Genomic DNA, 13,284 nt, shown 5'->3' on the forward strand with positions numbered 1-13,284 from the left:
AAAATTAAAGGCAAGCCTAAAACTGGGAATTTGTTAATAAAAGACAAGTGATCGTTTATTAAATAACATGCTAACAGCAATAATTTAGCTTTTAAAATTAGTCTTATCTAGAAAAATCTTCCAAAATAAAGACAAAAATTCATGAACAGGTGCAGACTAAAAACATATTTAGATTCAGCCATGAAATAGTTAGTGGACCACAGAAGAAGAAAACAGATGTACATCTCTGCAATATATGATTTATACATTGCTATCCTGGATTACAAGTCCATTAAACATCTGTGCCCAATTCTGGAGGGTATATTCCATTTTTGTCTTTCCTTGTTGGAAACACTTGTAAAAAGAGAAAAAAAAATGCTTAACCATGGTTCATTCTAGATTTTTGTATCCTTATTATGTTGTATGTAAAGAAAAAACAAAGACAGGAGTCTGTGCAATTTAAGTTTAAAATGCTGGTTCATGAAAATGTGGCTACAGATTTAAAATAGTTGTTTACCATTTGCCTACTGTTTCAGCCAACGTGCCTGAAACATGGAGGATAAATTTTAGAAAGCATACCTGCCCTTTGTTTAATTATGTAATTAATGTTTTCCAGTTTCTCACATCAAAAATCCTAATGAAAGTATTAAATAAAGTTAGGGACTTGTAGGATTTAGAAGATACCATAAATGATATTTCCAATCCACAAAGATGACTGAAAATAATTTAGCACAAGCCTTCTTAATGCCTTAAATGCAAATTTCACTAGAGAAATAAGGCCATCCAGAGCTGATTGCCATAAGTTCAGTGTCCAATGCCCCACCTAGAGCACTTAAAACAGTTGTTAGACTTCAACTCGCTTAAAACAAGGAAAGCCAGACAGTGAGATAATGCAAATGCTTAAAAGTAACACCTTTGTGGCGAGGAAGAAGAAAACTTCTTAGTTATCCCTTCCTGGACACACTGATTTGTTTTTCATTACTGGCTTCCAAGCATCTTGGCTTCCAAACAACTGGCTCCTTTCATCTCAGCCTCCAGTGACTCCAATGACTGCCTTCCTGAAGAAGGGAGAGGTCCTACCCAACCAATGCTCTAAAATGAAAAATGTTCTTTATTTCAGTTAGAGCAAGAGTCCCCAACCCCCAGGCCATGGACGGGTACTGGTCCATGGCCTGTTAGGAACTGGATTGCGCAGCAAGAGGTGAGTAGCAGGCCAGCACTACCACCTGAGCTCTGCCTCCTGTCACATCAGCAGTGGCATTAGATTCTCATAGGAGCATGAACCCTATTGTGAACTGTGCATGTGAGGAATCGAGACTGTATGCTCCTTATGAGAATCTAATGATGTAAGATGGAACAGTTTTATCGTGAAACCATCCCATCCCTATCCCCCAATCCATGGGAAAACTGTCTTCCATGAAACTGGTCCCTGGTGCCAAGAAGTCTGGGGACTGCTGAGTTACAAGTACAAACTAGGAAAAGAGAAATCACAAAAGCTGTCTAAAATAGAGGAAAATTAATGTCAAAAGTCACTTATACAGAGGATAAAAGATACGAGAAGTCATCAAGAGAGTGAGACAACCAGACTTTATAATGCCCACAAGTTTATAATTCCTAGGCTACTGCTACAAGAACCCAGGGCTGGGGTTGCACAGTGGATGCTGGAATTACAGCATGCCTGTCTGGTGGGAAGTGGAACCACAAAAGAAACAGCTTTTGCCAGCAACACACTAGAGATAAAGAAGGGAAGAAATGCCCTGGCTTCTCCCTTTCTTAAATTTTCGGAGATTTAGTGTTTCTAGTGTTTCCCATTGGGTTCCCCAAACTCAGTAGAAGTCAGCCATCACTGGAGCTTCGGAAAGGCAGCCTGCAGGGTTAGCCCTCCTTAGTACAGAAGAAAGCAGAAGGGTACAAAATGGATTCCAGTACAACTTTCAACAGTACAACGTTCAAAGTTCACATCATAAAGACAATCTCATGAATTCATTCAATCCAGCTAACTGCAGTTATTAAACCAGCTGGTTCTAAGGTATCAATTGCATATTAATAATTCTAGATCATCTTTCAGATTTGGAAGTGAAAAATCCTAGAACATCAACATCCAGAAGTATAATTCTGCTAGGCAGAGCAAGAACTATCCCATTAGTTATTGTAATCAGATATATAATAATGTTCAACTGAGGTAACAGGAAGTTTGGACAAGTCTTTCTTTTGGTTTGCCTATAAAGTCTATTTTGGAGTGATTTAAAAGATGCATTTTCCAAGAAGAGTAAAATATACAGCATAAACTATTTAAAATTCTTGTCAAGTATATGCCTCAAATGTGCTTTCTCGGAAGCATCTTTTCATAGTCTTTAAAGAAATGTTACATTTTTAATTCATATCTACTTTTTCAATTCATGAGAAATTAGAGTGCTGATACAAATTCTTTGGTGTGAGAATATTAATATTGTGACTAAAGGTTGTTTAAGGCCAATCTTAGCATTAAAAAAAATCAACATACTGTTTCACATACAAAATCGTAACCGTCAACAACTATGACTGTCATCAGCTCTAGACTGGAACTCCCTACACTACTACATTAAATCTGAATATTCCAAAAGTTCCTTGAAATGTCTATTTCGCCAGGATTATAACTATGTTTATTCAAAATTTATAAAAAAAATATAAAGCAAAACTCATTGTTTTAAAATTTTTTGATAAATTTATTTTATGAAAATATATCTACCAAATAGAACTTTAAGGAAAAAAGAATTTCAAAATAATTTAAAAATCTTTATTAGAAATACTATCCAGTTTATTTCTGTCAAATTGACATATCAGTAAGTATAATCAGCTGTCAAATACAATTTTTTTTTTTTGAGGTGGAGTCTTGCTCTATTGCCCAGGTTGGAGTGCAGTGGTATGATCTTGGCTCATAGCAAACTCTACCTCCTGGGTTCAAGCCATTCTCCTGCCTCAGCTTCCCAAGTAGCTGGGATTACAGATGCCTGCCACCATGCCTGGCTAATTTTTATATTTTTAATAGAGATGGCGTTTCATCATGTTGGCCAGGCTGGTCTCAAACTCCTGACCTCAGGTGATCCACCTGCCTCAGCCTCCCAAAGTGCTGGGATTACAGGTGTGAGTTACCATACTCAGCCCCCATTAATTTTATTTTCCATATATTTAAAAATAAATATTCTGTCTTGACTCAAGATTTCAACAGCAAATTATGAAGCTATGTAACATGCCTTCCTTTTATTATTTCAATAACAGCAATAAATTCTATTTTACGTGATAATGGACATTGATTACTTGGCCTAACAGATTAGAAAGATAGGACATTCAGTATGATAATGGTGGCAGTATTATGTTAATTTTGATGAAACAGTCCTAATAAGTTCTTACTAGTCCCTGAAGGCTTTCAGGCAAACACTTAGATATCTAAAACTTAGAAAGTAGAAAAATAATTTATTAGGATTTTTAAGATAAAAAAGATAATTTATCACTTTTTAAAGATTATGAATAGCCAATAAATAAGCGCCATTTCGGAATAAACTACTGTAAGAAGACTGTAGCTATTTTTTAAAATTACACATTATAGTATCTAATGTAGCTACTTAAAAAATAATGTCACCATTCTGCCATGTATCGAATATAATTAAATTCAGGAAAACTATTATCTTATTCATTACTTTAAAAAAGTTTTTTCATTTTACCAATGAAAGTAGTTTTTTCCGTAAACACTCACCATCCACTCAGATATAATAACATCCACTTTTTCTACAGGAAGATGAACTTCTTCAATCTTTCCTTTAATTAGTGTAATAGTATCTTCAAGTTTATTTAGTCTGAAAATTATCATAATGAATTAGATTAGTAGATTAAACAGATTCTGAAAGCTAGTTAAATTACATAATTTTTTGCCAACAACTCGTTTTGTGAGACAAAAAAGTATTTCAATCAAAGTTTAGTTGTTCTTTGGACACTATAATTATTTTATGGTTACTCCATGAATGCCCAAAAATGTTTCTGGTTAATATGGCAATACAGTGAACCAATATTTAAAACTTGAGTTTGAAAAGAAATCCAAATTTTATCAAGAATAACATGTCAATGAAGTTACATGTCTTTAAAACAAAAAACAACACAGAGGTGAAGACAGACATATAAGACATACAAAAGTATGGTTTAAAGGGAAATAGTGTGTCTGTCATAGGGCTGAGAGAATTTGAAGCCCCAAGCCCCTAATTTAACCCCCAGATTCTCTGGCATTTGTCAGCTATGTGATCTTCACCAACATTTTAAGTAATTTCATTGAGCCTGTGCTGCTCAGGTGTAAAAGAGAATACTGACCCTATTTATTTCACAGGCTATTAAGAGGATCAAATACTTGTGAAAGCTATACATGTATCTATAAATAATAATGACACTATCAACAAAAAAACATTAAGTGTTATATAAAACCTGAAATCCTATCACTACCAAAAATTATTTAACCTTGACCAGTGGCAATCATTAGATGTTTTTATACACTTGCTAATAAGATTAGCAATATTTTCAACCTCCCCTTCTTTTGTAATATGAAACAACAGTTAATTTCACAAAGGTGAATGTAAGCTGCTGGTTAAGTTTATATCTGATTAATAAATTCTGAATTCTCAGAGTGTGCATTTTAACTACAGAGGATTTTTTTCCTCCATCAACGAAGAAATTGTCCCTCCTTAACTTCATTGGGTATTATTTACATACAATTCAATGCATTCATTTTAGGTTAATTTTGTTAAATTCTGAAAAACAGATACTTTGTTGACCACCACCATCAATATACGGAACGTTTCCTCTTCCCCTAAAGATTAGTGCCCATTCCGAGAAAATCTCCCCATCCACAAGCAACCACTGATTTTCTTTCTTTCATTATATATTAGAGTTGTATTTTACAGAGTTTCATGCTAACAGAATCGTATTGCTTCTTTTTGTGCCTGGCTTCCTTCGATAAGCATGACATATTTTCAGTTTCACGTATGCTTTTGTGTATATTAGTTTGTTCCTTGCTACTGCTGGGTAGTATTCTACCACAGGGATAAATCACAATTTTGTTTATACATTCACCTGTGTATATAATTCTGGATTGCTTCTAGCTTTGGATCATAATGAATAAAGCTGCTATAAACATCTGTGTATAAGCAGAATTGCTCCATCAAATGGTAGTGTATATCTAACTTTTTAAACAAACTGCCAACTTGTTTTACAAAGCATATAAACTATTTGACATTTTAAGCAGTAATACATGTGCATTCCTGTTGCTTCACATCCTTGTTAATACTCACTATTGTTGATCTTCGAAACTTTCACTGTGTAGAAAGAATTCATTGTGGTTATAAACTGCATTTTCCTAATGATCAAGCATTTTTTCTAGGCTTGCTTGCCATATTCCCAAGTCTTCTTTTGTTTGAATCTTTTGCCCATTTAAAACATCAGGTCAGTTGAATTCTTTTTTTTTTTTTAAAGACAGGGTCTCACTCTGTTGTCCAGGTTAGAATGTGGTGGTGCAATCACAGCTCACTACAGCCTCAACCTCTCCCAAGCTCAAGTGATCCTCTCACCTCAGACTCCTGAGTAGCTGGGACTACAGGTGTGTGACACCATGCCTGGCTAATATTTGTGGTTCTTTGTAGAGATGGGGTTTCTCTACATTGTGGCTGGTCTCGGACTCCTGGGCTCAAACAATCCACCTGCCTCAGCCTCCCAAAGTGCTGGGATTGCAGGCATGAGCCACCACGCTCAGCCCAGTTGTATTCTTATTACAGAATTGTAAGAGTTCTTTACATATTCTGGATACAAATTCTGTCAGAATTATGTACAGTGAATAATTCTGCTATACTGTGGCTTGGTTCTTAATTTTTTAAATGGTATGTTTTGAAGAGCTAAAGTTTTTAACTTTGATAAAGACCAACTTATCATTTTGTTCTTTTATAGTTCATGCTTTTGGTGACATATCTAAGCAATCTTTGCCTATACCAAATACTTCACCTATGTTTTCTCCTTAAATGCTTCTGCTTTCATTTCAGTTAATTTTCCCATATGTACCTTGTTCATTTTTCCCCCATATCAATAACTATTGATACAGTGTTGAAAAAACTTTGTTCGACAGACTATCAACAGAGATAGTTTCAACGTTGTTGGGAAAACTATCACTAACTTAGGAATTACTTTGGTATCTTTGTCAAAAACAACCATGTATGTAGAGATTTATTTCTGGGCTTTCAATTCTGCCCCCCAAATTTAGATGTGTATTCTTATGCCAATATAACACTTTCTTGATTACTATAGCTTTAAATTCAGCCAAGAAATTTGATAGTGTACATCCTTAAAGTTTATTCGTTTAAAAATCCTTCTGGCTATTCTTGATCATTTGCACTCCCAAATCAATTTTTTTTTTTTTTTTTTGAGATGGAGTCTTGTACTGTCACCCATGCTGGAGTGCAGTGGCGCGATCTTGACTCACTGCCAGCTCTGCCTCCCGGGTTCACGCCATTCTCCTGCCTCAGCCTCCTGAGTAGCTGGGACTACAGGCGCCCGCCACCATGCCCAGCTAATTTTTTGTATTTTTAGTAGAGATGGGGTTTCACCGTGTCAGCCAGAATGGTCTCGATCTCCTAACCTCGTGATCCACCTGCCTCGGCCTCCCAAAGTGCTGGGATTACAGGTGTGAGCCACCGCGCCTGGCCTTTTTTTTTTTAAGAGAGTGTCTCACTCTGTCACTCAGGCTTGGGTGCAGTTGTATGATCATGGCTTACTGTAACCTCAAACTCCTGGGATCAAGAGAATTTTTTGGAATTGATAAAAAGCCTTAAGCCACAGACAAAAGTAATCCAATGAATCTCAAGACTAAATTTTTAAAAATCTTTAATACTTAAACAAATCAGAGGCAAAAAATCAACAAAGGCAAATTGTCTTCAATGGAATAACAATTGTTCTGATAAGTGACTTCTTAATAGCAACAATGAAAGCCATAGATAGTAGAATATCACCAATGAACCAGGTAAACCTTTTCTTAAACTGCCGAAGTAAAAACAGTTTAGACTTGCAGCACATATGATCTCTGTTGCAACTATTCAACTGCTATTGCTGTGTGAAAGAGGCAATAGACAATATGTAAACAAAAAGGCCCAGCCGTGTTCCAGCTTTACTTACAAAAACAGGTAGCTGGCCCATGGACTGAGGTTTACCAACTCCTGTACTACAATATTACTGCCAATGTAGAATTCTGTATGTACAGAAAAATATCTCCCAAAATTATAGGCAAAATACATTTCAGACCAACAAACAACATTCTGTTTGGCTACTGACATAAATGTACAATGAAGGAAATACTAAAAAATTAGTTCAAGAAGAAAACTGGTCCTAGATGGTCAGGGAAAAAGGAAGAAATGAGAAAAGCAAATGGACATACGTAGTGAGTCAATACATAGATCAGAGTGTCAAATCTAACTCACATGAACCACAGATCTTACCCATATAATAGAAGGAATCAGGAAGTCCAGACAAAGAGATTTGGGATATTAAAAGCAGCTGCTTTAGTCCTTCCTTCCCTATATGAGCTACACGATCTCTGGCCCGGAGTAGAAAAGGTCTGCAAATGGGGTGGATGGGTTATCAATTCACACAGTAAGAAGCCTTGCTCTATGTGCCAGATTAATCCCTACTTCTTCTGAGTCTCCTCATTGCCTGTACCTTTGAAATTATTAATAAAGTTTAAAACTGGGTAATCTCTCTTGGTAATATTGGGTAATTAGGTTCATGTGTGTCTGACTTGAAACTACGTTAGCTCAGAATGGTGCTGTGTGCAGGACTCTCTTGCAGACCCATGAGTCACAAAGGCTAAAGAATTTCTTTAGCCAGAAAAAGGAATTAAAAAAAAAAACTGGCAGAGGATTGAATACTAGGATGTTTGCCTACCTAACCTTGGTAGGAAATGGCAAGATTTTGATAACTAGCTAGTGGACTGATAGGGAATAGTATGCAGAGGGTAAGATAGTGAAAAATCCCATTGTCTGGCTGTTACTAGTTTCTAATAAATGTCAGTCCTTTCAAAGAGGAAATGGTGGCAAGAGAGAGTTTTTCCTTTCACTGAAAGACTTTCTTACGCTTTTACATCTACCTGGAAAGATGAAGTATTCACTAGGAAAGTAATGAACTTAAAACTATGAGTTGCCACAAAGACAATGCAAACAGCTAGAGGACAAGTTTCGGGGACTACTATGTTCTGAGAGTATTCAGTAAAAAAGAAAAGAAACTGTTTTACGGAGAAATACCAGAAAATCCTGGTGATTCACTATTGGCATAAACTCTCAACATTTACTACTGGCATAAATTCTCAGAATTAATAAACAGGGAAACACATCACTCACTTTATATACTGCTGAGTAGAAGGGGTAACTGGATTGATGATTGATCCCCAAGTGGCTGTGAAGAGATTCTTCCAGGTGGTATGACAACCAATCTGCTACAGTGAGTAAAAGCAGGATTGCAGCATACCTACCCCAAGAGAGGTAACTGCCATACTCTCTTCCCCACATATAAAGCAAACAGTCCTTCTGAAGGAGTAGGCATGCTAGGAGCACAACTGAACTTAGATTGGCTTTATAACAATAGAATTTAATGCTATGGACAGAGGTGACGATGTATGTAGAAATTAGCAACTCCCCATTCTCATATACTTTATGTAATCTTACGATTAGGAGGCCAAGAGAATATTCAGGAGGCACTATCTGATTGACTGGCTCAGTTAACAAGCATGAGGCCCACACGAAGTTTTTAACATAGAAAGGAAAAGGAAAATCAATGAGAGGAAAGAAAGGACAAGGGAAAAAAACCCCAGCTCACTGAGAAGGACTCAATGGTTTTTGAAAAATGATGTAAAAAAGAGAAATCAGATGGGAGTTCTACAAAGAAATTATTAACAAGCTTTATAGAGGACAGGTCAAATCCTGGTGGTCATTAAGGGTTTTTAGAGACTTATTCTTTGCATAAGTGATTGCAGAAAACAATAAAACAAAGACACCTGAGAAATATATGGAAAGGAGATAATGATCAAGGTCAGAAGGTGGTGGGGAGGAAGAAATTAAAACAGCTGACCCATGATTCACAGCCAACATTTATTGGGGGATGTTCATCCCCAGGGTGAATTTTCCATTTAAAGTGACTTAATGTCCTTGCATTGTCTGGGAGGAGGTTAAAAACATTAACAATAGGCCAGGCGTGGTGGCTCCTGCTTATAATACCGGCACCTTGAGAGGCCAAGATGGGAGGATTGCTTGAGCCCAGGAGTTCAAGACCAGCCTAGGCAACATAGGAAGAACTTGTCTCTACAAAAAATAAACAAACTAGGCAGGCATGGTGGCATGGGCCTGTGGTCCCAGCTACTTGAGAGGCAAGGTGGGAGGACCACTTGGGCCTGGGAGGTCAAGGCTGCAGTAAGACATGATTTTGCCACTGCACCCCAGCCTGGATGACAAAGTAAGACCCTGTCTCAAACAAACTAACAAACAAATAAACAAAAATAATAATAAACTCTGATTATGTATTCAGCATCTTGATACTTTTATCATAATTTGTTTATAGATTCTTTCTAATGTCTGTATTCATAAACATACACAAACATCATAAAAACAGTTTTGTTTCTTCATACCCCATTCTTATACTTTTCTTTTGATCATATTAGTGCATTGGCTAGGATCTCCTTTATGGTGTTGGATAGAAGAGGTGATGAAAGGTATCCTTGTCCTATTCCTGAACTTAAAGAGAATGCTTTCACTGCTTCATCAAGATACTGGCTGTAGGTTTTGTTTTTATAGATACTCTGTATCGGCAGTCCCCAATCTTTTTGGCACCAGGGACCAGTTTCATGGAAGACAATCTTTCCATGGACCTGTGGATGGGAGATGGTTTTGGGATGAAACTGCCACCTCAGATCATCAGGTATTAGATTCTTGTAAGGAATGCACAACCTAGATCCCTCACATATGCAGTTCACAACAGCGTTAGCATTTGCACTCTGTGAAAATCTAATGTCCCCGTTGATCTGACAGGAGGTGGCACTCAGGCGATAATGTTCACTCACCCACTGCTCACCTCCTGCTCTGTGGCCTGGTTCCTAACAGGACACTGACAGGTACTCGTCCACAGCCTGGGGTTTGGGGACCCTGTTCTTTATCATATTGGGACACTGCTTTCTAACTCTAGTTTGCTAATGGTTTTAAATACATAGATACACTGAATGGATACTAAATTTTATCAGACTTTTATACTGCATCTCTTGAGACACACTCAATAGATTTTTCTGATTTTCTCATATTTAACCATTCCTAGAATAAACTTTACTTCCCAATTTATTGCTCAGTTTTCCTTTATTTTTGAGACACAAATTATTTTGAGACACTCTTGCTCTGTCACCCAGGCTAGAGTGCAGTGGCACGATCTCAGCTCACTGCAACCTCCGCTTCCAGGGTTCAAGTGATTCTCCTGCCTCAGCCTCCCAAGTAGCCGGGATTACAGGCATGTGCAACCATGCTGGGCTAACTTTTGTACTTTTAGTAGAGATAGGGTTTCGCCATGTTGCTCAGGCTGGTCTCCAACTCCTGGCCTAAAGTAATCCACCCACCTTGACCTACCAAAGTGTTGGAATTATAGGCGTGAGCCACTGTGCCTGGCCCAGTTTTCCAATATTTTTATTAGGATTCTTGCATTTGCATTCATGAATGAGTGACTTGTGAATTTTGGTCCTACTGCCTTAGTGGAGTTTTAGTGTAAAGGTTATACAGGCCTCATATAATAATGCTTGATTCTTGATAAAAATGATAATATAAGTACAAAGATTAATGAATGGGACCAGGACAACTGGGTCATCTAAATATAATACCAAGAAAAGGAACAAAACTGGACCACCACTTCATACCATATACAAAAATCAATGCCTAAGAGTAAAAAGCACAATTATAAAGCATTTACAAGAAAATATACCTCTATAACCTCAGTGAAGGTACAGATTCCTTACTCAACTCACAAACAGTGGCAACTATAAATCAGAATGTTGCCATATGAAAACCGAGAATTTCAATTCATTGAGAGATATTACAAAGAGGGTGAAAAGGCAAACATGAATGAGAGAAAACTTTTGCATTACATAAAACCTATCAACAGTTCAAATCCAAAATATATATATAGATTGCCTACAAATACACAAACAAGACACAACTCAAAAGAAACCTGAGCAAAAGGCATAAACAGATATTTCACAGAAAAAGGAAATCCAAATGGCTAACAATCACATGAAAAGGTGCTCAGTTTCATTAGCAATCAAAGAAACAAAAATTAAAATTGCAATGAGATACTCCTACACAAATGACTGGAAACATTTTTTAAAGGTGGATAATACCAACCAGAACTGCTACATACTATATGTATAAGATACACTGGTATAACCACTTTGGAAAATAGTCTGGCAATATCTGGGAAATCTGAAGATATGTATACCCTAAGGACCATAGTTCTACTTGTAAGTATACACCTCCCAGATGTGTGCACCAGGGCACATGTAAAACCAGATCATAATAAAATTGTTCATAGTAGCCCATCTGATCGAGAAAGAGCAGTGGAGGTGGGTGGGATTCTGAATTGGTGGCAAAGTTCTCTTGGCCTGGGTGATGGTTACTATATGTTTAATTTCATTTGTTATTTATGGATACTTATGCATATTAAACATGTTTATTGATGTTTTACATACTCATTTTACATGTTATATTTCATACAAAAAGTTTTAAAGAAATGCTTATGAGTTTTTTTTCAAAACAGTATTTAATAAAATTCTGATGAAATTGCTATAGTTGCTTGTTGCTTACCGAAATACTGATTAAGGCTTTAACAATGACAAACGCTTCAAAGAAAACTGAAGGCAAGCTTCTTTTAAAAGAGAAAAATGTTCCCATTGCTTAAAAATATCTTCAGAATGGTTATGCGGAAACAAGATCTGTGTTCTGTAAGAGACCATCTGCTAGGCCTGTTTACTGTCTGCTACAAGTCATAATCCTATTTGCATCAGTAATTATTTGTTGTTCAAATATGACTATAACAAGAAAGATTATGATTTAATCTTAAAAAGGAAACACAGGAAAAAAGACAAAGCCTTATAATTCCCATTAGTTTTGTATTAAAATAGATATCATCGACACAGATAACCTTTCATAAGACTTTTAATCACCACCTGATTTTTTCCATTTGTGAAAAAAATATACAGATTTTACTTAGTTCTCAAGTGGCTACTCACTAAACCCTACTTCAATATAAGCCAAATGAATCTTTATCTTTGGAAACACCTACTGAAAAACTACCATGATTCTAATGTAAAGAAATATGATGAGGTAATAAAAAGGATATCTTTAAGTAATTCTCTTAAATAATCCAATAAAAATGAAATTATCAACTTTTTCTGAGGGGAAATTTTGTTAGAACACATACGTTCCTATCTTATTTCCTATCTTAAAAGTAGCAATTTAACTTTCACTTCATGATACAGGGACATCATCATGATTAATTATCTTGTACGAAGCATACAGAGATAAAAGACACAGTCCATGCACTTAAGGGTATGGTCTAAGAGAGACAGAATGGTAAACAAGATTGGGGACTATGGAAGCTCATATGATAAATCTTTATCTAAGTGACATCTGAGCTTAGCCAGGAAAGGACACAGCATACACAAAGATGTGTATGGGTATGGGTAGAGGACGGTTGTGTGTGTGCACAACTGCCTCGTGTGTGTGTGTGTGACAGAGAGAGAGAAGTAAATTTAAAGAACTTTGAACAGTTTAGTATGACTAGAGCAACAAGAGATAGTATACAGTGACATAGTTGGGGGATATTTAGAGGTAATGCTAAGACTTATCTTTAAGTCTAGATTTTACTTAAAGATAATGAAGAGTCATTTCAGGATCTTTGGAATAAGAAATATGGGACTAAATTTTCAATCTACGTTTTCCCTACGTGATTTAGGTAAAAGATATGGTCTATGTTCTAAGGAAGAAGATGGTCTAGTGGGGAGACAGACAAGCAAGCAACAGAAAGTACATGTGAGTTCATACAATGAATACCTAATCAAATCCATTTAAAGTTAGTGATAAAACACATGTAAAGTTCACCTAGAATATATGGATGATAGCTTATGGGGGAGAAGAAGGGAATATCCTAATAGATATAATAGATACAATATATACTATTCATTTACTTTCAGTTCAACATGTCATTGATGTATACATATTTATT

The 13,284-nt window shown here is 36.3% G+C and overlaps 1 protein-coding gene across 5 annotated transcripts in view; it reads right to left on the reverse strand.

The window, feature by feature from the left end:
* Positions 1–13,284, reverse strand: part of PRMT3 (protein arginine methyltransferase 3) — a 128,703-nt gene that overhangs the window by 82,352 nt on the left and 33,067 nt on the right. For all 5 annotated transcript variants that reach the window (XM_045371609.2, XM_015434975.3, XM_065528380.1 and 2 more), the window contains one exon: positions 3,713–3,812. In XM_045371609.2, coding sequence (XP_045227544.1) covers positions 3,713–3,812 — 100 coding nt within the window. The remainder of the gene's footprint in view (positions 1–3,712; positions 3,813–13,284) is intronic.

Source organism: Macaca fascicularis, chromosome 14 (genome assembly GCF_037993035.2).
Source record: "Macaca fascicularis isolate 582-1 chromosome 14, T2T-MFA8v1.1".
Taxonomy (NCBI): domain Eukaryota; kingdom Metazoa; phylum Chordata; class Mammalia; order Primates; family Cercopithecidae; genus Macaca; species Macaca fascicularis.